We start from the raw sequence: 22,742 nt of genomic DNA, 5'->3' as shown, positions 1-22,742 counted from the left end.
GAGTGAAGCGATCACCATGCTTTGCTCCGACTCTCAGCTATTCTTTAGAAGCTTTTTTTCAGCCCTAACTAGCCCTACCAGATTGCTCTGTGTTTGGTCAGGACTAACTATGCCTTCACAGGCTGAGTCTGCATGCTCAGAGGTGGGGGTTGGGAGCCTTTGGTCTCTGCTCACTGATGGAAAGCCATCTCTGATGGATGATCAGAGATAATCCAAATCCTACATAAAATCTTGTTTGACAGAAACAATGACATCTATAATTTCCTGTAGATAGCAGCTCTCTGCTCTTTTTTGTTAATCATATCCATAGCCAGAAAGAACACCTGATGCCCTACATTCTTTTTATAAGTTGTTCCCGTTGGTTTAGATCAGGCCGCAAAACAATGACGTAGCATTTTGGCAAAAATATGCATCCCAATAATGCAGCGCTGGAGGCCAAGATGGAGAAGACCTCCACAGCTACCATGGCTTTTCCTTTTGTGCTCAGATAGGCTGGAAAGAAGGAGATCCACACGCTGCAAAAGGCCAACATGCTGAAGGTGATGAACTTGGCTTCATTAAAGCTGTCGGGTAATTTTCGGGCAAGGAAAGCCACAATAAAGCTGGCAATGGCCAAGATACCCATGTAGCCCAAGACACAGTAGAAGAAGAAAACTGACCCCTCATTGCACTGTAAAATCATTTCTTGGAGCTCTGAGTGCATGTCCAACTCAGGGAAAGGGGGAAATGTCGACAACCAAAGAATACAAATGCATACTTGTAAGAGAGAGCATGAGAGGACAATAGAAAAGGCCAATCTTTTCCCCACCCATCTCCTCATCTGAAATCCTAGTTTCGTGGCCATGAAAGCCACAACTACAGTGATGGTTTTGGCCAGCACACTAGAAATGGCCACTGAGAAGGTGATGCCAAACATTGATTGTCGGAGAAGGCAGGTCACTTTGCCAGGTTGGCTGAGGAAGAGCAAAGAGGAGAGAAAACAGAGCAGAAGAGAGACAAGAAGGGTGTAGGTGAGAGACGGGTTGTTGGCTTTGACAATGGGAGTATCCCTGTGCTGTATAAAAGTTCCAAGTACCCAAGCTGTCAAGAATAAGAAACAAAGAGCTGCTGAGGCTAAACCAATTCCTAAGGTTTCTTCAAAAGTTAGAAACACCACCAGTTTCAGGATACATCCATTCTTTTCTTTATTTGGATAATGATCTTCTGGACATTGAATACAGTCATCCATATCTGAAAGAAAAGTCAAGGCATGATTTTATACATTCCATATTTTTGAAAATAAAATTCTTTATGGGTGCCAACTGTTATCCCTCTCAATTTTTTTTCTATTAGCTACCAGTTGGATTATGTTTCTATGGATTATGTTTCCATCGTTGTATCAGCTGGGACCACCATAAAAGAAGTTCAGTGGGAAGGGCAATTATCCTATGAAATGCAGTCCTGTCTAATAAATTTTGAAATGTATTGAAATTTAGAGCATTTTGACTTTTTCCATGTTTCCAAAACATGGAGAAGAAACCTGTAAGGGTGGATAGAAGAGCTTAGTTTTTCTTTAGCAAACTTTGAATTCAGAATGACAGGTTGAGATTCAGAAGTATAGAAATGAATATTCACCTTGAAGAACTCACAAAACTATTTGCTATACTTAAAGTGATGTATTGGCTTCAGTCTATCTAATTAGAACTTGTTGGAATGTCTAACCTACCCTTTTGATTTGAAATCTTCCCTTCTGGACACAGATCACAGCTGTAGCAACAGAATTGTTTTCCTTCCAACCCTTTCTTCCAGTATCCAGGGGAGCAATGGTCATTACACACAGAAATTGGAAGAACCTGGTATTAAACATAAAAGATTTTTGCAAAGAGAAAATTTTAAACAATTTGTATTTTTTTTAAAAAAAAATGATTTCTATGCTGCCCTTCTCCAGAGACTCAGGGCGGCTTACAGTTTGTTAAGCAATAGTAATAGTAATATTCTCTAGGTATTGTTCTCCTTTATGGTGGGAGAAAGAATATTTGAATTTTCAAAGGGTTAGTCCAGGTGTATTTATAAGGTAAAGGTTTCCTCGTCCAGTTGTGTTCAACGCTAGGACCCAGAGCTCATAGTGTTTCTTGACTGAGGGAGCCAGCATTGTCCCACGATATTTTCCATGGTCATGTACTCAGCATGGCTATATGACAAGGAACATTGTTACCTTCCCACCAAAGTGGTACCTATGAATCTACTCACATTTTCATACTTTTGAATTTCTAGGTGGGAAGGAGCTGAGGCAGGAATGGGAGCTCACCCTATTGCATAGTGCTCAGGTCTCAAACCTGGGCTGGCAGCTTTTCAGGTGACAAGCTCAGTTTCTTTCTCCACTGAGCCATCACATTTTTTAACTATACATTAAAATGTTGACACTATAAGTATGAGCAAAGGGTGTATTTGGAGAATGGCAGGGTGAATAAAGAAATATATGTGATTACAATATTATGGGTACACTGTGACTCCTGTGATTTCAAATGGATATGCCATCCTAATGTGAATACCTGTCTTCTAAATTGTAATGTCATTTTGTCAATTTGATTAAAGCTTGATCATTGACAATGTTTGTACAGAAAAGGCCATTTCAAAAATCACAAATTAGATTTCTAAAGAGACTGTGTCCAATATTGGATCATAATGGATCAAGGAATAGTTGATTAAATGAGTCCACACCTGGTTAAAAGCTGGGTGCCACACAATCACATCTTCGTCAATTATTAATTCCTTCGGATTAGGAATATGAGGATCAATCTTTCCAACTTTGACTCTCTGAAAGGATCTGTTTGGAAAAGTGATCAAGTTGATGATGTCGAATCCACTTGTTGCTTCCCCTTTCTCATTCAGGAATACTCTCTCCCCAGCTGAATTGTTGAAAGAAATGCCTTGAAGAAATGAATGGAGCTACTTGAAAGAGAATGGAAGAGAGTTGGAAGAATAATAATGAAGTAGTGGTCAGTATATTTAACTTTCTCTTAGTCATTCTTTCCATTGTGCTAACAAATATCAAATAAATACACTTAGAATATAGATAATCTATATTTCAGAGAAAGACACAAGTCTCTTCTAATATTAATTTAATGTTACTATCAAGTGAAAAAACGAAACAACAGCAGCTAACAAATCAAAATCAAAACAAGGTATTGGCATTATACAACTTGATTCAGATATGATTTATATTCACTATTTAAACAACTAGACAATCAAAATTGGACTATATCTAAACTCATCCTACATTGTTTGTTCTTTGTTAGTACTAAGGTATTTGACATCCTGAGATCTGACAAATTTCCTTTAGCCAGATTTTATCATCTGAGACTCAATTGTTTTGAGAGAGAGAGAGGGAGTGAGAGAGAGGGAGAGAGAGGGAGAGGGAGGGAGGGAGGGAGGGAGGGAGGGAAGGAGAGGGAGATATTCTTTCAAAGATAGAGTTGTTTCAAAGGGTAGAGGACACAGCTGAAAAGGACTGACATTTGGTCCATTCTTCTTGAAATTGACAGCAAGAGAATGTTTTCCATCCCAAATCTGAAATGTTCCTGAGCCAAGGAGAAGTAGATTAGAGAACTGGCTAAGGATAATTTTGGATAGCAATAGCTTTTAGACTTCTATAGTGCTTCACAGTGTTTTGCAACACTGTCTAAGCATTTGCCTCCCAACAATCTGGCTCCTTATTTCACCAACCTCAGAATGATGGAAGGCTGAGTCAACCTTGAGGCAATGTGCATCAAACTGCCAAACTACTGGGAACCGGCAGCCAGTACAAGTAGCCTGCAGTACTGCTTTCTAACCATTGTGCCACCATGGCTCTGGTGAGAACCATTATTCACAAGCTAATAAGAAAAGTAAAATGTCTACATTTCAGAAATGTTTTTTGGGGGGTACAAAAAAAGAAAAAAAAGAAAAAATACTGTCTTCACACACAATGCAATTGAATTCATCTTGGAACCAGATTGGATAAATTCACAAGAAAGGCCAATTCTACCTGGAGGTGAAAAGTTATTTATACATTGAATATTGAATATACAGTAAATCCCATTGACTATCCTGAAATTAGGAAATAGAAAATCATTTAGGTTCATCCTCTTATTTTATAAAACTTATAGCTTTCTTGCCTCAGTCTCTCTATTGAGTTGTAGCCATAGACCAGGGTAAATAAGCTATATTAGATTGTGGAGGATTGTGGAAAGATTACCTGCCAAGGCAGCAGATTTGGAAATTCAACAGTTTGAATCTCTCTTGGTTGGGATTTTGATCTCACTGCCTCATGCAAAGAATGTGCCACTGCATAAACAGCATTGTAGATACTGTAGCTATCACCAGTCATCTGCAACTCAAACAGAGGTGCAGGCAGATTCTCCAAATTCTCTTCTCCAGTACAAGTCTCAGTGATTGTTGAAGATAATTCTGTATTTGAAAATGAACATTCAAACAATCGGTCCCAAACCTCTTGAAGAAATCCATCTTTGTGGGTTGAAGGTTTGATGACTTGAAGAAATTCTTTAAAACCTTGAATGTCTCTTGTATGCACAGTAAAGGAAAGAGCCCCATGGAACAACTGGACATCCCAATTCTTTTGAATTCCCAGCAGGATGAAATCAATTGAATTCATCAGGATCCAAACATTCCTAAATAATGCACTCTCTTTATTTTTGGGATCACGTAGAAACATGACACTTATGAACCATGCTATTGTGATGGATTCTCCATGGACAAGAAAAACATTCGATTTTCGATTCATCAAATTATTTGAAATAATTGAGACTGAATCTAACAATTCTGACAAATCTTCCAAGTGGAGATGTTGTGGAATGTTTTGTGTGAAAGCTAAACAAACCCCGTTCTGTGAAAGCAACGACTGCAGTTTCTGCAAAAAACGTTCTTCCTTATTTTCAGAAGCAAAGACTCCAATCCATGTCCATCCAAAATGCAGAAGAAGTTGTACAAGTCCAGTGTACTGATGCTCCTCTTTTGGGACCATGCAATAAAGCGGAAATAATTTAGTAATCTGAAAGTCTTCTTGGGCACAGGAACCATAAGTCAACTAAACAAACAAAAAAGAGAAATTCATTCTTCATGAAAATCATGGGAGAAATGTGAAGATTCCTTGTTAGAAACTTAATGAAGGTCTCCCTACATTGAACATTTGTCCAATTCTGTGTAGATTATGACAATTCTGATAAAAAAGAAAAGCAACTAAAATTCCATGATGAAATATTTTCTCATCTGAAATATAACTAGTTTACAACTACACTCAGTTCATCCCCTTAGAACATGTGGAAAATTGTTAACTCTCTTATACTTATACATAAAAGACTATGAGATTTTGGAGGAATAGAAAGGATTAATCATGTCTTCATTTACTACAATTATTATGGAGATCTCCAAACGTACCACATACCCCCCAATCCTTCTACAATTTCTAGGCAAATTTATTGGTTGAATTTATTTATTTATTTATAAATCAAATGAGTTTTAAATTCAGTTATTACTAACAGACCCAATCAAGACATACCAAGGAAACTTGTAACCTATTGTCAGATAGCTTGGTGGAATCTGGAGCTGAGTTGAGGGTATCAATAAAAATACTGATAACTTTCAGTTGGGGATGGGCGGGAAGTGGCTGAAAGGCAATCTTCCCTAAAACCATGAGATACGGTAACAGTGTTCCAATATTTGAGGGGCTCCTACAAAGATGAGGGTGTCAAACTATTGTCCAAAGTAGCAGAAGGCAAGACAAGAAATACTGGATGGAAACTAACCAAGGAAAGAACTAGGGAGAAATTTCATAACTGTGAAAACAACTAACCAATGGAACAACTTGCTTTCAGAAGTTGTGGGTGCTCCATCACTGGAGGCTTTCAAAAAGATACTGGACAATGATGTATCTGAAATGATATTGGGTCTCCTGCTTGAAGAGTGGGTTGGACTAGAATATCTCCAAGATCCCTTCTATTATTCTATCTTCTATGTGCTAACCAGCCTTTTCTATCCTCCTCTTGACACAGCTTCAGATTTTACCACAGATAGTGGTCAGACTATCAAGTTACCCTCTCAAATAAGATGAATTTTGTACTGTAATTTGTGACTTAAATTTAAATTTTTCTGATCTCTGATTGTAGTAAAAGATTTAGTTTCTATTGACTGATTATTCTGAGTCAACATATTGAATACTTGGAGAAGGGAGAGCAAAGAGAGCAAAATTGAAATCCTGAAGAAAGGCATAGCAAAATACTAATTAACCCTAGAGCACCAATCCTTCCACAATTGCTAAATAAAACAGTAGAGTTTTACAGTGAAGTACTTTTATCATACACAAACAAATTGTAGTAAGAAGACTTGTGACCTGTTGCTGTCTGACAGCCAAAACACCTGTATGATTGTAATAAAAGATTTTGATTTAATTGGATTACCTTGAGCCAGTCTATTGAGTTGTGAGAAAAACAGAAGAGGGGTGATAAAAGTGTATTTAATTGAATTCCTGCAGAAAGGTAGCAAGCAACTAGTATCTACTATCAATTACAAAAGACTTTTCTGCCTTACTCCACCCCAAACTACCTGTGGAATTTTGTAGACATGTACACTTTCTGCCATAAAGGATGATGTATCTGGACCTAGTCCCCCAATGATGGCCATGAGATTCTTCTGGCTATCACATTTGTAGTTTGGAACAAATTCCTGGGATTTGAATAGAAGGTCCAAAGTGGTGCGATAGGTCATCCTTGGGTTGTTGTAACTGTCATAGATGTGGAACCCGAGAGTGATGTTAGGTAAGATCTGGGAATGCTCATTGATCTCCTTCACAGCAAAGGCCAAGGCGAGGGCATGCTGGTAGAATTTGGTTATTATACTGCAAATAGGTTAAACACCCCCATTCAACAAAATAAATTGACAATTCTTTGATGGTGAAAGCATTGATATATGAGTAACAACCATTTCTGTCTCTGTTGTAAGTAAGAAGATGTGAGTCTTTGTAAAACACTCAATAAATTGTATAGTTTTCAACAATGTAAAGTGTTCAAGCTATCACATTTATTTCTATCTGTTTGGCACAAAATAGAATACAACCAGGAAGTATCACTCTTTTAATCTATGTAAATTATGCTAGAAGTGACAGCGCAGACTATATATTTATACTCACTAAATGTTCTCCAAAGGGACTTTTTGCAGAATAGTTTCACACATTTCGTGATTAAGATTTTAACACACTGAAAATGATTTGTTTTCCCACAATCAAATAAGTTTGAAAGACAAGGAAACAAGTGTAAGTTTATATACAAAACCATGCATTTATTCTCAAAGAACTATTAGTCATATAAGTCATTTTGGGAGATCCGACTAAGATTAGAAAATGAATGGAAAGGAAAAAAAAATTCTTACAGTGGTAAAAAGTAACGTTTTAGAGAAGGATGTTCCTTAAATTCAATTTCAAAAAAGGAGTGAATTATCTGAGATACCATCCCACCCACAATGAGATCACCAGGCTGGTACCACTCATGGGGAATCGGGAAAGCATCACTCGCAGGGCAGCTCTGAGTAACTGCTTTCTGCACCAAGAGCATCAGACGGAATAACATCTTCAGGCATTTGTCATAGTGAAAATATTTATGTCTCCTGTCCATAAGGAAGTTTGTATTTCAGTGGTACATTCAATGATTAAGCTAAGGTTGATATCTGAAAATGCACCTAATCAGAAATCCCATCATTTTCTATATGAAGATCCATGTGAGTGCAAATTTCATTAGGATTGAACAGATGTTCTTGAAAAGAAGAAAGGAGGGAGGAAACTTGTAACAATGAATCTGATGGAGCCATTACTATCCCTTTGTGCCAAACTCCCTGGGGTTCAACAGTTACTTTATAACCAGATTGATACCTTCATTGTTGTTGGATTTAAGTACCTTTATGCACAGTCCTTGATGTTTTGGCCTAGCTAAAATAAAATACGGTGATTTCTGTAGGAGATAATTATTTTGTTTTTTCCGAGTTCAACTCATTTTTCTTTTTCTTTCTTTCTTATTTTTTTGCAATCATTTTTTTTATTTTAAAACAAAAATAAAACATAAAAACATTATCATTCCCAACAGCTACAGACAGTATATCGATCGGTTTGCATCCTTTTGTGTTCCCTCCTCTCTTCAAAATATCACTATACATCCCAAGGTTATTTTCATAAATAAAAACCAATTTTCACTTATTTTATCTCAGCATCCACATATTTCATATTTATCTCCATATTTTATTGTTCATCCATTGATAAAATAAATCCCATATCAAATAATATTGTTTATCTTCCTGCTCTCTTATTTCAAATGTCAATTTACTCATTTCAGCACAGTCCATCATTTTCTTAATAATTTCTTCATCAGTAGGTGTCCTTTCTCCTTTCCAATTTTTTGCAAATACAATTCTAGCTGCTGTTAAAAGAGTCACTATTAAATATTGCAGTTCTTTATTGTATATCTCTGATAAGAACCCTAATAAAAATGTCTCTGGTTTAAAATCAATGTCTCTTAGTCATTTTTTCCAACCACGTGTGTATCTTAGTCCAATATCTCTTTGCATCTCTGCATGTCCACCACATGTGGTAATAGGATCCTGGAGTGTGATGACACTTCCAACACTTCTCCGATTTATTTTGGAACATTCTGGCTATCCTCGTTGGGGGTAAATGCCACCTGTAAAACATCTTATACAAATTCTCCTTATATGCTGTAGACATTGTCATTTTATAATTATGAGACCACAATTTTTGCCATTTCTCCAAATCAATACCATAACCAAAATTTTTTCCCCATGCTATCATTGATTCTTTAACTTGTTCTTCTTCCAGTTTTACTTCTAACAGATATCCATACAACTTTTTAATTATATGATCATCCGAGCCCATTAAAATCTTATCTAAATTAGTCAGAACATTATAAAAACCTTCTTGTTTGAGATCTTCTCAATATCTGGAAAATATTTGCATATATGAAAACCAGTCCATCTTACATCCCTGATCTTCTAATTCCTGCTTTAATTTAAGTTCACCCTTTTCATCCAACAATTCACTATACCTAATAATTTGTTCCCTTTTAAGTATTACTGGATATGAAAAAGCTTCAATTGTAGATACCCAGATTGGAATCTTCAAATAATGATATTTGTTGACCTTCTCCCAATTCAACCATAAAGCTTCATGTAGCTGATGTCTTCTAAAATACCCTTGTATTTTTGTGCCTATATACCATAAAAAGGCATGCCAACCCATCAACAAATCATGTCCCTCCAAATTCAATAATCTAGTATTTCTCAAAGTTATCCATTCTTTAATCCACATTAAACTTGCTGCTTGATAATACAATTCAAAATTAGGCAAACCAAAACCACCCCAGCTTTAGCATCTTGTAACAGTTTTAGGTTTATTCTCGCCTTTTTTCCTTGCCAAATATATTTCAGTATCGTTTTATTTAAATCTACAAAAAAATCCTTACTCAACTTGATTGGAATTGTCTGAAATAGGTACAGAATTCTAGGCAGAATATTTATCCTAATAGTTGAGATCCTACCAATCAAAGATAACTGCAAATTACCCCATTTCACCAAATCTTGCCCTATTTGTTGTTTAAGCTTATTATAGTTATTTTCTTTAAGTGCGCTACACCTTGGTGTTAAATATATCCCCAAATATTTTACTTTGTTTGTAACCTGCATTTTTGAAACCTCCATCAGTTCTTCTTTTTGCTTTTTCAACATATTTTTAGTCATTATCTTTGTTTTATCTTTATTAATTTTCAAGCCAGCTACTTTCCCAAATTCTCCAACAGTTTCTATCAATTTATTTATTGTTGTTAATGGTTCTTCAATGATAAAAACCAAATTTATTTATTTTTATTTCTTTATTTTATTCAATTTGTATACCGCCCTTCTCCTAGTGGACTCAGGGCATCTTGCTCTTTTAATATTGTATTATTTAAAGTCCATCTAGATCTTCTTGTTCATCCTTTCCATATTATTATCATAGGATTATGATCCGTCCATAAATTGGTTTCTATTTCCACATAATCTATATTCAACAACAAATCCATTGTTGACCATATCTTATCTAGTCTGGACCAAGATAAATGTCTGTCAGAGTAGAAAGTATATTGTTTGTTTTCTCTGTTTCTTTCTCTCCATGTATCTTTCATATTTATTTCCTCCATCATCTTAAAGAAGGATCTTGGTAATATCTTTCTGATATGTTTTATTGCCTTATTTGTTATACTCCCCCAACTGCTCCCTCTGTCGACTCGAGCATTGCCAATTCTTCCTCTGTAAATTTTATTGGAACTACAGGTTGGTTTTCAAATTGCATTTCTGTTTCTTTTCCTCTAAGAAATTGATCATAGAAAGCTCTTGCTTTATCAATTGTGTTCAGTCTGTATCTTTGAAGTTGCCATACAAAAGTTAGTCCTTCTAGGGTCAACCATCTGTAGTTAATTCCTTTTTGCATCAAAATTTTCATTAAGAACTGGTACTCTCTTCTCAGCTCTCTAATTTTCCTTGGTATTTGTCTCAAAACCACCACTTCTTTTTCTTTCTTTTTCAAAGTTTTTTCTCTTGCTGCCTGAAGAATTTGTGCTTTAATCGATTTCTTAGTAAATCTTATATGTACCTCTCTTGGGAGTTTATTATGTATTGAGTATCTGGTGTAAACTCAGTAAATCTCATCAACTCCTTCCATCATCTTCTCTTTAGTAGTTTCTAAGGCTTCGGCCAGCAACCCAATCATCACATCTGCAAGGTTTTCTCCTTTTTCTTCTTCCACATTTTGAAATCTTAAATAAAATTCTGCTTTATCTATTTCCCATCCAATTAGTCCACTTGCTTCTAATTCCACATCTCCCAATCTATTCTCGATTTCTTTCATTTTCTCTTCTTTTTGGTCTTCCTTCTTCTCAAGTTTTGACAATCTCTCTTCATAATTCACCATTGTTTGCTGGATATTTTCCACTTTTTCATCTGTCTTAAATAGTTGTTGATCCACTTTAGTCAGTTGTTGTTCCATTCTTTGTACTGTTTGTAAAATTGTTTGTATTGGTGATTCTTTATCTTTGTCTTTTTCTTGTTGCAACATTGTCTGAATAGATCTTTGCCCACCAGATGGTGATGATGCAGGGGTAGTTACAGCAGATCCCACTGTTGCTACTTTTCTGCTCATTTTGTAATCCAATCAAGTGAAGGGAAAAAAAGGGGGGAATCCAAAGGAGAGGGAGTAAAAAGGGGAGAAAAAATAAAGGAGGAAAAAAACAAAAACAGAAAAAAGACAAAAAATTAGTCAAATCAAGCTCTTCTGGTTCTTCCAAACCGTAATCCTTTAGATGTTAAAAAGGAGAAGAGAAAAATAAAAAAAGCAAAAAAGAGGATCCAAAAGCAAGAAGGAATAAAAAAGAAAAATAAAAAGCCAAAAAAAAAAAAAAAATAAGAGTACCAAATACAAAAAGAAAAAACAGCACTTGATTACCTTAATCCAATACAATTATATCCAAATTTTTAAAAGTGTAAGAAGGGGCAGAAAAAAAAAAGAAAAAAAAAAGAAAAAAAAGAGAGAAAGCTCAAAAATATAAAAATCAAAAAGAAAAAAGAGAACGCATTCAGGGAGTGATACTTTAGTCAAGCCACAATATTGAAAGCAACAGTTCAGAAAAAAAAGAAAAAGAAAAAAAAAAGCAAGTAGCAGCTCTAAAGAGCACAGTGGCCTTGTATATTATTTTGAGGCTTCTGTTTCAATAAGAACCAGCCAAAGCACCTGTTTAAACAATACAGATAAATCACTTCTCCAGCTATTCACAGGTCTTATCAACTTCACATACAGCCTCTTTGTTTTATACTGTCAGTATACTATACTATACTGTCGCTCTCAGCTGTCAACTTGAAAAAACATAAAAACAAGTTTCTCCAGCAGATGGCATTACACTCTCCTGTCTTTCTACTAAAAAAGATTACCAAGAGAAAGGAAAAAAAAAGTTTTAAAAGGAATAAAAGAAAGAAAAACTTCAAATCCAATCAAATATTCCAGCCAATATCCACCAATTCTTCTTTAAAAAAAAAAAAAAAAGCAGACAAAGATTGTAAGTCCTACTAAACTTCTCTCTTTCAATTCAGTCCTGGTCTCAGTCAATAGTGAAAATGAAGCAATTAAGCTATTAAGTCCTTTAGCTAAATAGCCAAATAGGGTAAAAAGAAATTTTTTCCCCTTCTTTAAATTCGCCGCTTATCTCATCTTAAATGCAATCTTCAAAACCATTTGCCCTCAGGGTGTTCTCTGTATTATTTAGAAATTGAAAGCTCTCACTGATCTGATACGCTGTCACTTTCTCTTGCTCTTCAAGATGCCCCAGCCTTGGCAGCCATTAATGGCTGCAACCCCGACTCCGGAAAAAGAGCTTTTCCTGGATCAACCAGCGGCTTTGCGGTACCCCTGAGATCGCTGGGATGTGCTCTCCACTACGGCAGTCAAAACTAGGCTGTGAGGTCCCAGAAGGACCGTCTGGAATCGGGGCAATTGGCACTGATTTCTGAAGCTCAGAAATCCCCGTCCGTGTTGCCGCGGCGTCAGCTGACCTCTCCAACTCATTTTTAAAATGAGCAAATGGTGATAAAAATAATCTAAGGGACAGTGGCAATTAAAAACAGCTTCAAGTGTTGACATTCATGTTCATTCCTTACAATGGAGCAGGGTTCCCATTTTCCATATGGAATAAATAAAATTGTTTAGTAGAGAAGAGGAAACATTTTTTACATGTTAAGGTCTGACAAATAAGCCAGTAATTTCTGCAGAAGTTTAATCCATATTTTCAGTCAAAGAATGTTGAAGAATGAAACGATAACAACAGTTATGCTGATATTTTGAAAGTAGCACTTGCCATTGGTTTGAGTTTAATAATCTACTCATCCAAATCTTTAGCTATTTATTAATTTTTTTTATTAGTGTCCTGACTTGCATTATTTTTATAAATAACTCAAGGCAGGGAAGATATCTAACAGACCTTCCACCTCCTATTATATCATATGATAGATATGATATGATATGATATATGATATGATATGATATGGTATATGATATGATACAATATGGTGTGATATGATATGATAGATATCATAGGATAGGATAGACATTATAGGTGTTTTTCAATATCTAAGAAGTTGCCACAAAGAAGAGGAAGGGTCAACTTATTCTCCAAAGCATTTGAAGGCAGGACACGAAGCGATAGATGGAAACTAATCAAGCAGAGAAGCAGCGAACCAGTAGCAACAAAATGTGCAAAACGTCTTCAAAGAAAAACAAGAAAGTCCCATTGCCTCTTAAAAATAAAGGACCTTTGCTGTGGGAGTTGCATTGGCTGACAACACAGCCATGCCCACCCTGGCCACACCTTCTGCCCCCCCCAAGGTCAAACACCCTGATGTGGCCCTCAATGAAATTAATGTCAGAGTTAACAATAATCCACCACAAATCCTCTTTTGAAAGAATTTCTTGTAATATATTCCCTGTAGACAACAATCTTTCCCTTCTTTTTTTGTCAGCAATTTCTTTGAGCAAAGGAGATCATGTGGTGTACTAATTTCTCTTTGTGAGTTGTTCCCTTTGGTTTAGATCAGGCCTGAAAACAATGATGTAGCATTTTGGCAGGAATATGCATCCCAGTAATGCAGCGCTGGAGGCCAAGATGGAGAAGACCTCCACAGCTACCATAGCTTTGCCTTTTGTGCTCAGATAGGCTGGAAAGAAGGAGATCCACATGCTGCAAAAGGCCAACATGCTGAAGGTGATGAATTTGGCTTCGTTAAAGCTGTCAGGTAACTTACGGGCAAAGAAAGCCACAATAAAGCTGGCGATGGCCAAGATACCCATGTAGCCCAAGACACAGTAGAAGAAGAAAACTGACCCCTCATTGCACTGTAAAATCATTTCTTGGGACTCCGAGTTCATGTCCAATTCAGGGAATGGGGGAGATGTTGACAACCAAAGAATACAGATACATACTTGAAAGAAAGAGCAGGAAAGGACAGTAGAAAGAGCCAATCTTTTCCCCACCCATCTCCTCATCTGAGATCCTGGTTTAGTGGCCATGAAAGCCACAACCACAGTGATGGTTTTGGCCAGTACACTAGAAATGGCCACTGAGAAAGTGACACCAAACATTGACTGTCGGGCAAAGCAAGTCACATTGCCAGGTTGGCTGAGGAAGAAGAAAGAGGAGAGAAAACAGAGCTGAAGAGAGACCAGGAGGGTGTAGGTGAGGAACCTGTTATTGGCTTTGACAATCGGAGTATCCCTGTGTTTAATAAAAGTTCCAAGTGCCCAAGATGTCAAGAAGAAGAAAGAAAGAGCAACTGAAGCTAAACTGATTCCTAATGTTTCTTCAAAAGTTAGAAACACCACCAGTTTCAGGATACATCCATTCTTTTCTTCATTTGGATAATGATCTTCTGAACATTCAAAACAGTCATCCATATCTGGAAGAAAAATCAAGGAATTTGTTATTGTAATAATTCTATACCATTGAAACTCACTTAATATTATGCATCCTAAATTGGTTTATTAAAGATTTCTTAAATTCAAAGAAAATTGGTAGAATGTGTAACCTACCATTTTGATCTGAAATCTTCCCTTCTGGGCATGAAACACAGTCATAGCAGCAGAATTGATTTCCCTCAATCCTTTTCTTCCAGGATCCAGAGAAACAAGGGTCATTGCATCGAGACAGTGGAAGAACCTGGTGATAATCATAAAAGGTTTTGAAAAAGGAGAAATGTAAAAGAGTTTGTGATGTTTTCCTTTATGGAAGTAAATTATTTTTGACTTCCACAAAGTCTACTGAGTTCATCGACTTTATCAACAACTTAAAAATTTACTAATCAGAATAATGTACAAATGGTCCTGTTTGAAGGTCAAGGTGAGTAAATAATTACACATGGTGACAATCTCATGGAAACATTTCCACTCGTATGATTTCAAAGAGAAATGGAAACCAAATATGCAAACATGGCTTTTACAATGTAATACCACTTTGTCAATTTGGGAAATTCTTGATCATCAACAATATTTAAAAGAATATGCCATTGTTTATTTAAAAGAAACAGAAAGTAGACTTCTAAAGAGAGTACATTCGTTATGGGATCGTAATGGATTAAGGCATTTTTGATTCAATAATTCAATACCCAGTTAAAAGCTGGGTGCCAGATAATCACATCTTCACCAATGAGTAATTCCTTCCCCTTTGGTGCCTTGAGATCCATCTTTCCAACTTTGACTCTCTGAAAGGATCTGTTTGGAAAAGTGATCAAGTTGGTGATGTCGAATCCACCTGTTGCTTCCCCTTTCTCATTCAGGAACACTCTCTCCCCAGCTGAATTGTTGAAAGAAATGCCTTGAAGAAATGAATGGAGCTAATTGAAAGAGAATAGAAGAGAGAGGGAATTGAAAACAATATAATAGAAAAGAGAACATCATAATCAAGTTTCATTCAATAATTCTTCATAGTCCAATAATTATTATTGAATATGTACACTTAGAAATTTGATCATCAATATCACATGGAAATGTACATGTCCACTCTATTGTTTATTTGATATTATATTAAGAAAAGGTAAGCATGAACTGAAGCAGAATGAAATTAGGTTTTGGGAATTATCTAACTTTCTTCAATTATGTTTTAGGTCCACTACTTAAACAATTAATTCAAGATAGAGCATATATAATCTTTCTTCGTTGGTAGAAAGCTGTTTGAGAGTCTCAAGGTTTGACTAACTTCCTTTCACCAGATTTTAGAACCTGAGACTCAAGCATTCTTTGACACATAGATGAGAGGAAGAGATTATTGCGAACACAGGTTTGTTTCATAGTATGGATGCCACATGCAAAAAGGACCACTTTTATTTTACTTCTGTAAAACTTCAATATCACTTAAACTTATTTTAAGTGAGGGCTGTAAAATGCTTTACAGAGTTTTACAGCCCTCTCTAAGTGGTTTTACAGAATCAGCATATTGCCCCCAACAATCTGGGTCCTCAGTTTACCCACCTCGGAAGGCTGGAAGGCTGAGTCAACCTTGAGCCTGGTGACATTTCAACTGACAAATTGCAGGCGGCTGGCAGTTAGCAGAAGTAGCCTGCAGTACTGCACTCTAACCACTGCACCACCATGGCTCATGGAGCTTTCTGATAGAGACATGAAAATTTCATGAGCCACAAAGAAAGTTCTTGTAAGAGACAATGAAAAGTAATCTAAATTATCATTTTAACTATGTCTTATTGCACAAGCTATGATTATTTACTTAATAACTCCTACTGACACTTAAACCATAATTTATATAGTAGCTTCTGGATGATCGGAATAACAAAATGACAGACTAATAGGAAAACAGAATACAAGAGAAATGAGTTTTCTGTTTCTATTTTAAAGAGCACACTATAACAAAGTTGCAAGGAAACTTGGAAATCTTCTACTTAACACTCTGCTCAAGAAGATGACTCTATATCATTTCACAGAAATGGCCGTCCAGTCTCTTCATAAAAGTCTTCAGTGATGGAGCAAACATAACATCTAAAGGCCAGCTGTTCCACTAATTCATTGTTCTCATTGTCCAGAAATTCTGTCTTATTTCTATGTTGTTTCTTATACTTGATTCAATGTGCAGAAAATATTAAGACTTTCCACATTGGGTTCAAAAAATCATTTTATGTCAAGCTGCTCATTGAAATAAAAGAATTGTCCAATGCAAAAGAAATACCTGCCAAGCCTGAAAATTGGGAAGATCAGTTTTTTTACGCATCGTAGTTGTCTTCCTATTGAACCCCAACATGTTTAGATCCTGCAAAGCATGAGCCACAGAATAAACAGCATTGTAGATACTGTAGCTTTGGCCGGTCATTTCCATTTCAAACAAAGGCCCAGGAAGATCCTCCAGCTGCATCTCCCCAGTGCATTGCCTACTGTGCATTTCTTGTAACCCTGGTTTTGGAAATGAACAATCAAATGCTTGCTCCCAAACGTCCTGCAGAAACCCATCTCTGGAGACTGAAAGTGGATTGATGGTCTGAAGAAATTCCTTGAAACCTACAACTTCTGTTGAATGTACAGTGAAGGAAATTGCCCCATGGAACATCTGGAGATCCCAGTTGATTTGATATCCTGACAACATGAAATCAATCTGTGCCGTCATGATCCACACCTTTCCCAATAATGTAATTTTCTTGCTGTCAGGATCTACTGGAAACACTACAGATCTTAGCCACGTAATTGTCAATGATTCTCCATAGACAAGAACTGCATTGACCTTGCTATTCATCAAATGAATGGAAATAATTGAGATTCTTTGAAACAATTCTTGGAATTCTTCCATGTGGGCCAGTTGTGAAAGCCTTTCTATAAACGCTGAGCAGATTCCATTCTCTGAAAGTAAGGGCTGCATTTTCTGTAAGAAATTTTCTCCATCATTGTTATCAACAGCAAAAATGCCAATCCATGTCCACTTGAAATGGTGAAGCAGTTGGATAATCCCAATATACTGCTGGTCCTCTTTTGGGACCATGAAATAAAGTGAAGAGAGCTTACTGGTCTGGAATTCTTCTTGGGCTAATGAGCCGTATGGGAGCTGCAAGAAAGTGGAGTAGTATTCTCTTGACTTGTTAGATTAAATCTGATTATTTAATGAAGGAATTATTTTTCTGTTATTCTTCTAAGTATTAATATGGAAAGGAATTTCTTGGAATTATTTCAGACACATATGATGATATGTGTCTTAACCAATCAATTATTTTCATAGAAGCAAAGAGTTCAAATCTTCCCTCTGGTATGGAATGTCTATGGATTCATACTTTCAGTGTTTGGCATAGTAGTTTCAAAAGTAGGCTAACGAATAGACCTTAAGCCAGGAAGAACATCTTAAAACAAACCTGAGACTAAATTTTAATGGTTCTTAATTATTCAATAACAATAATGGCACTACAATATAGAATTTTTCTATTTAATTCTTTCACAATTTACTTGTGGAATCTTGAAGAAGCTTATAATTTCAGCAATATGAGATGATGATGTGAAATCCAGTCCCCCAATGATTGCCATGAGATTCTTCTGACTATCACATTTGTAGTTAGGGACAAATTCCTGGGATTTGAAAAGCAGGTCCAGAGTGGTGCGATAGGTCATCCTCGCATTGTTGTAACTGTCATAGATGTGGAACCCAAGAGTGACATTAGGTAAGATCTGGGAGTCCTCATTGATCTCCTTCACAGCAAAAGCCAAGGCAAGGACATGTTGATGAAATTTGGTAAATACACTGCAAATAGGTTAAATCCCCCCATTGAAAAAAATATTTTTACAACCTTGTATGGTGACATCATTTCTATATGAATAACAAACTTTTTTTTCTCTGACAGTAGTAGGAAGATTATAGCTTTGGTACAATGCCTAATAATTCATACAGAGCTCAGATTTATTTTAAACAGCATTCCCATGACTTACAACAAATATCTACTGCAACAAATACAAGTAGTGACTTTTTTCCAAGTACTATATTTATTTTCTATCAGATTTTCAGAAAATGATATATGAACAGATTCTGGAGGTATCACTCATTTACTGTATGTAGGTTTTGTGAGCAGAGATAGTGCCAAACCTTTTTTAAAAATATCGTTACCTCAGTAAACGTTCAAATAGAGGCTTCTTGATCTGAAATTTTGTACATTTCATGTGAAACAATTTAAAAGAATGTAAAGAAGGTTATTTCTTCTGTGATAACTAGATACAGTTGAAAGAAAGACAAGACACAGATTACATTAAAAATACTAAATGTATGCACAAACAGCTTTTATTCATATAAAAGAGTTTTGAAAGTCTGCATAAGATTGGATCAAGAAAAAAAAATCCTTACCCTGGTGCTTCATAAGGAGTTACAGAAGGATTTTCACTAAATTTAAATTTATAAAAGTGGTAACCCATGTGAGATGCCATTCCACCAATGATGAGGTCTCCAGGCTGGTACCACTCATGTGGAACAAGGAAAGCATCACTTGCAGGGCAGCTCAGAGTACCTACTTTATGCACCAAAAACATCAGAAGGAACATCATGATGACCTTGTTATTGTAAAAAATGTTTTGCCTTCCATCCTACCCGTAGGGAAGCATATATAATCCAATACTTCATCTAAAGGTAGATCTAAGGATTATGTTTGAGAATACATCTAATGAGAAAATCTATCATTTTCTGTTTGAAGATCCACATGAGTATAAATTTTTATCCTGAATATCACAAGGATTTGAACAAATACTCTGGCAGAAGAGAATAGAAGGTGGATACTTGAAGCAATGAATCTGACAGAGAAATTACTACCCCTTGTACCAAACTCTCTATGCTTCAAGACTTATTTCATAGCCAAACAGAAACCTTCATTATTGTTGAATTTCAATAGCCTTCTGGGAAGCCTTTGATGTTTTGGCCTATAGTAATTCCTCTAGGATATAATTATTTTATTTTGATAATTAGTAGTTGATAGTTCAGCTATTTTTTTTAATGAGCAAATGCCAACAAAAGTAATATAAGGGACATATGCAAGAAAATTTGCTGAGCACATTGTAAGCCGCCCTGAGTCTTCGGAGAAGGGCGGCATATAAATCAAATTAAAATATATATATATATATATTTAACTAGCTGTACCCGGCCACGCGTTGCTGTGGCCCAGTCTGGTGCTTCCACTGGGCTGAAAGAGCGAGGCTGAAGTTCCAAACTCTCCACGAACATTTGGTGGGCGTGGCCAACTCGATGTCACTCACTTTCATCAGTCACATGACAGCCCCCAAGCCACGCCTACCCAGCTGTTGATTAGGGCAGAGAAACGGTTGCTAAAAAACAATGGGAACCACAAAATCCTCCCTCTCTGTCCCCCCCTCTCTCTTTGTATCTCTCTATGTCTCTCTCTCTCTCTCCCCCATCTGTATCTCTCTATGTCTCTCTCTCCCCCATCTTTATCTCTCTATGTCTCTCTCTCCCCGTCTGTATCTCTCTATGTCTCTCTTTCCCCCCCTCTGTATCTCTCTATGTCTCTCTCTCTCCCCATCTGTATCTCTCTATGTCTCTCTCTCCCACCCTGTATCTCTCTATGTCTCTCTCTCCCCCCTCTCTCTGTCTCTCTCTCTCTCCCCCCTCTGTATCTCTCTATGTCTCTCTCTCTCCCCCCCTGTATCTCTCTATGTCTCTCTCTCTCCCCCTCTCTATCTTTCTATGTCTCTCTCCCCCCTCTCTCTGTATCTCTATGTCTCTTTCTATCCCACCCTCTCTCTCTGTATCTCTGTATGTGTCTCTCTCTCCCCCCGTCTCTCTGTATTTCTCTATGTCTCTTTCTCCCTCACTCTCTGTTTATCTCTGTCTCTGGCCCGGCCTCTTCTGCATCCCCCACCATCGCCCTTACCTTTTCAGGCCAGGCCTTCACAGCTCTCCGCACCACAGCAGAAACTCAGGGGCCCCCTCCATCCTCCCTACACAGATGTTCTCTGGGGGCTCAATGGGGAGATGCATAGCAAAGAAGGGAAGGGAAGAGAGGGAGGGAGGGGGTACGACGGGGGTTTGAGGCTGGTTTGGGGCTTCCCGCCTGAAGGAAGAAAGCGGCAAAGCCAGGAGCCACGCACACCCCACTGGACCCCTGCTGCGCAGTTCTCCTCCCCCACCTGCCAAGGTCAGGGAAATGATTAAATCCCCCGCTCTTCCAGGCGAAACGAAGGAGGGCTGGCCATCCTCCCTCCTAGCCGTTTCCGCCCCCCGTATCCTCCATGGAGCCCCTTTTCTGCCAGAGGCCGAAATTTTTGTGTAGGCTCCATGAACTGCCAGAGCACCCACCTGGGAATCAAAGGCGGCACTGGTCAGAGGCAACCCCGAGGCTCCAGTAGCCTCCATCTCCTGCTCACCGACCAGATTCGCATAGCGCCGGTTAGCGGCTGGTCTTTCTGACCTCGGGGCCCATGGTAGCACTGGGCCAGGTGTGATTCGGGCGAGGCGAGGATGGAGGGTTCCCGCTCGGTGGACCCAGGCAGCCTCATTGCCAGGTGTTCTTTGGAGGAAGCCCCAAGAGCGGCTGGTGAGGGGGATGGGCAGCAGAAGCGAGTGAGGCTAGTTCACGGGGCGGCTGGGGAAGGGGGAGGTCAGAGCCAGGCTCGGCTGGGCCCTGGCCCACCCTAGAAGCACTGGCTGTGAGGGCTTCCCGGCAGGGAGCCGGCTGCCTACCTACCGAGCCTGGTGGCAGGATATGGCCCTCGGGCGTTTCTGCCTTCCAAATGCACAGTTTCTTGGAAGCAATATGGAGAGTCTAAATATAAGGAGCAGAAATCTGTTGAGCGTAATCAGGGCTGGGAGGCTGTCATGTTGGTTTTACGTCCAGCAGATGGGGCTGTTTTTCAATGTCAATGTTTGTCAAAGTCTTTCAATGTTTTCCAATGTTTTTCATGTTTTTACCTGTCACAGGTGTGACATGTATATAATATAGGTATATAGAAACCTGCCCGTAATAAAATGTAACATTCTGTCAAAATTTGAAAGCAATCGGTGAAGAACTTTTGGAGATGTGCGGTTATGTACAAACGGACATTTATAATTTTATTTATATAGATTGTTATAATTGTAGAAATAAATACAAGGCTTTTTTTTTTCAAGATGACACATCTCTGTTCTGCTAATTTTTCACAAAATCAAATATGAACAAATACAGCAGGTATCAGTCATTAATTTTAGGTATGTTTTCTGAGGAGAAACTATGCCGAACATTTTTTAAAAAGTGACCCTAAGCTCTCTAAAACGCTTCAAAAAAATTATTGGACCAAAATTTCATACATTCTCTGACCAACACTTTAACACAGGGGTGTCAAACACAAGGCCTGTGGTCCAGATCCGGCCTGCGATGTGGTCAGATCTGGCCCATGGGGCCAGCCTGGAAAATGTAAGGGCTGGCCTGCTTCACTTCGGCCCGGTCTACCCAAAGCAAAGTAGAAACATGCCAGCAGTTTGGGGAGTGGCATCAGGTTGGCCATGCCCACCCCGTTGGCTACACCCACCCATTTGGCCACACCCACTCAGTTGGCCACACCCACTCAGTTGGCTATACCCAGCCAGTCCCCTGAGATCAACCAAAGCCCTGATGCGGCCCTCAATGAAATTTAGTTTGACACCCCTGCTTTAACATATTCTAAAGAATATTACTTCTTTTCTTACAATTACAAACATTTCAAAAACAGAGAAGTTATAGATTAAAAATGAAGTCTACATTTTTCCTGAAACACCTTTTACTCATATAAGAAATTGTAGGGGAACTGGCAAAGATAATAAAAGAAAAAAAAATTACAATGGGAAGTCATAACGCTTTATACAAGGATTTTCCTTAAATTTCAATTCATAAAAGTGATAAACTATGTGGGACACCGGCCACCAATTATGAGATCATCAGCTGTACATGGGACTCTACATGGGGCTGTCCTTTAAAAGTATCCATAAACTACATGGCTCAGGGCCAGGTTATTTTCGACACCGCCTTCTGCCGCATAGCTCCCAGCGACCGGTAAGATCCCACAGAGTTGGTCTCCTCCGGGTCCCGTCAGCTAAACAATGCCGGCTGGCAGACCCGCGGGGGAGGGCCTTCTCTGTGGCTGCCCCAGCTCTCTGGAACCAGTTATCTCCTGAAGTCCGGACCATCCCCACCCTATTGGCCTT

General features: G+C 38.0%; 2 protein-coding genes across 2 annotated transcripts; both read right to left on the bottom strand.

Annotated features, from left to right (window-relative positions):
* Positions 1 to 331: 331 nt before the first annotated feature.
* LOC139324309 (vomeronasal type-2 receptor 26-like) lies at positions 332 to 7,537 on the bottom strand. The gene is made up of 4 exons (XM_070954030.1): positions 7,491 to 7,537; positions 6,580 to 6,871; positions 1,706 to 1,832; positions 332 to 1,230 (listed from the first exon to the last, which is right to left on the bottom strand). Exons 1-4 carry the CDS (start codon positions 7,535 to 7,537, stop codon positions 332 to 334), a joined length of 1,365 nt encoding a protein of 454 aa, XP_070810131.1.
* A 6,069-nt stretch (positions 7,538 to 13,606) lies between these two features.
* Positions 13,607 to 21,082, bottom strand: LOC139324308 (vomeronasal type-2 receptor 26-like). Its single transcript, XM_070954029.1, has 5 exons — positions 20,951 to 21,082; positions 16,782 to 17,645; positions 15,211 to 15,438; positions 14,639 to 14,765; positions 13,607 to 14,505 (listed from the first exon to the last, which is right to left on the bottom strand). The coding sequence occupies exons 1-5, from the start codon at positions 21,080 to 21,082 to the stop codon at positions 13,607 to 13,609; spliced, it is 2,250 nt and encodes a 749-aa protein (XP_070810130.1).
* Between the last annotated feature and the right edge of the window lie 1,660 nt (positions 21,083 to 22,742).

This window comes from Pituophis catenifer, unplaced genomic scaffold (genome assembly GCF_029215685.1).
Source record: "Pituophis catenifer annectens isolate HBS135680 unplaced genomic scaffold, rPitCat1.0.hap2 SCAF_15, whole genome shotgun sequence".
In the NCBI taxonomy this organism is placed as follows: Eukaryota; Metazoa; Chordata; class Lepidosauria; order Squamata; family Colubridae; genus Pituophis; species Pituophis catenifer.
This window is presented reverse-complemented; position numbering and strand designations above follow the sequence as displayed.

Excerpts from the sequence above, each read along its gene's own strand:
- LOC139324309 (XM_070954030.1), bottom strand. The coding sequence starts at position 7,537 with ATGCTTTCCCGATTCCCCATGAGTGGTACCAGCCTGGTGATCTCATT. Across the intron at positions 6,872-7,490 it reads ACCAGCCTGGTGATCTCATT|TATAATAACCAAATTCTACC; the intron begins GTGGGTGGGATG and ends ACCTATTTGCAG. Across the intron at positions 1,833-6,579 it reads ATGTCTACAAAATTCCACAG|GTTCTTCCAATTTCTGTGTG; the intron begins GTAGTTTGGGGT and ends GTTTAATACCAG.
- LOC139324308 (XM_070954029.1), bottom strand. The coding sequence starts at position 21,082 with ATGAGGCTGCCTGGGTCCACCGAGCGGGAACCCTCCATCCTCGCCTCG. Across the intron at positions 17,646-20,950 it reads GCGCTATGCGAATCTGGTCG|CTCCCATACGGCTCATTAGC; the intron begins GTGAGCAGGAGA and ends ACTTTCTTGCAG. Across the intron at positions 14,766-15,210 it reads GGCACCCAGCTTTTAACTGG|GTTCTTCCACTGTCTCGATG; the intron begins GTATTGAATTAT and ends GATTATCACCAG.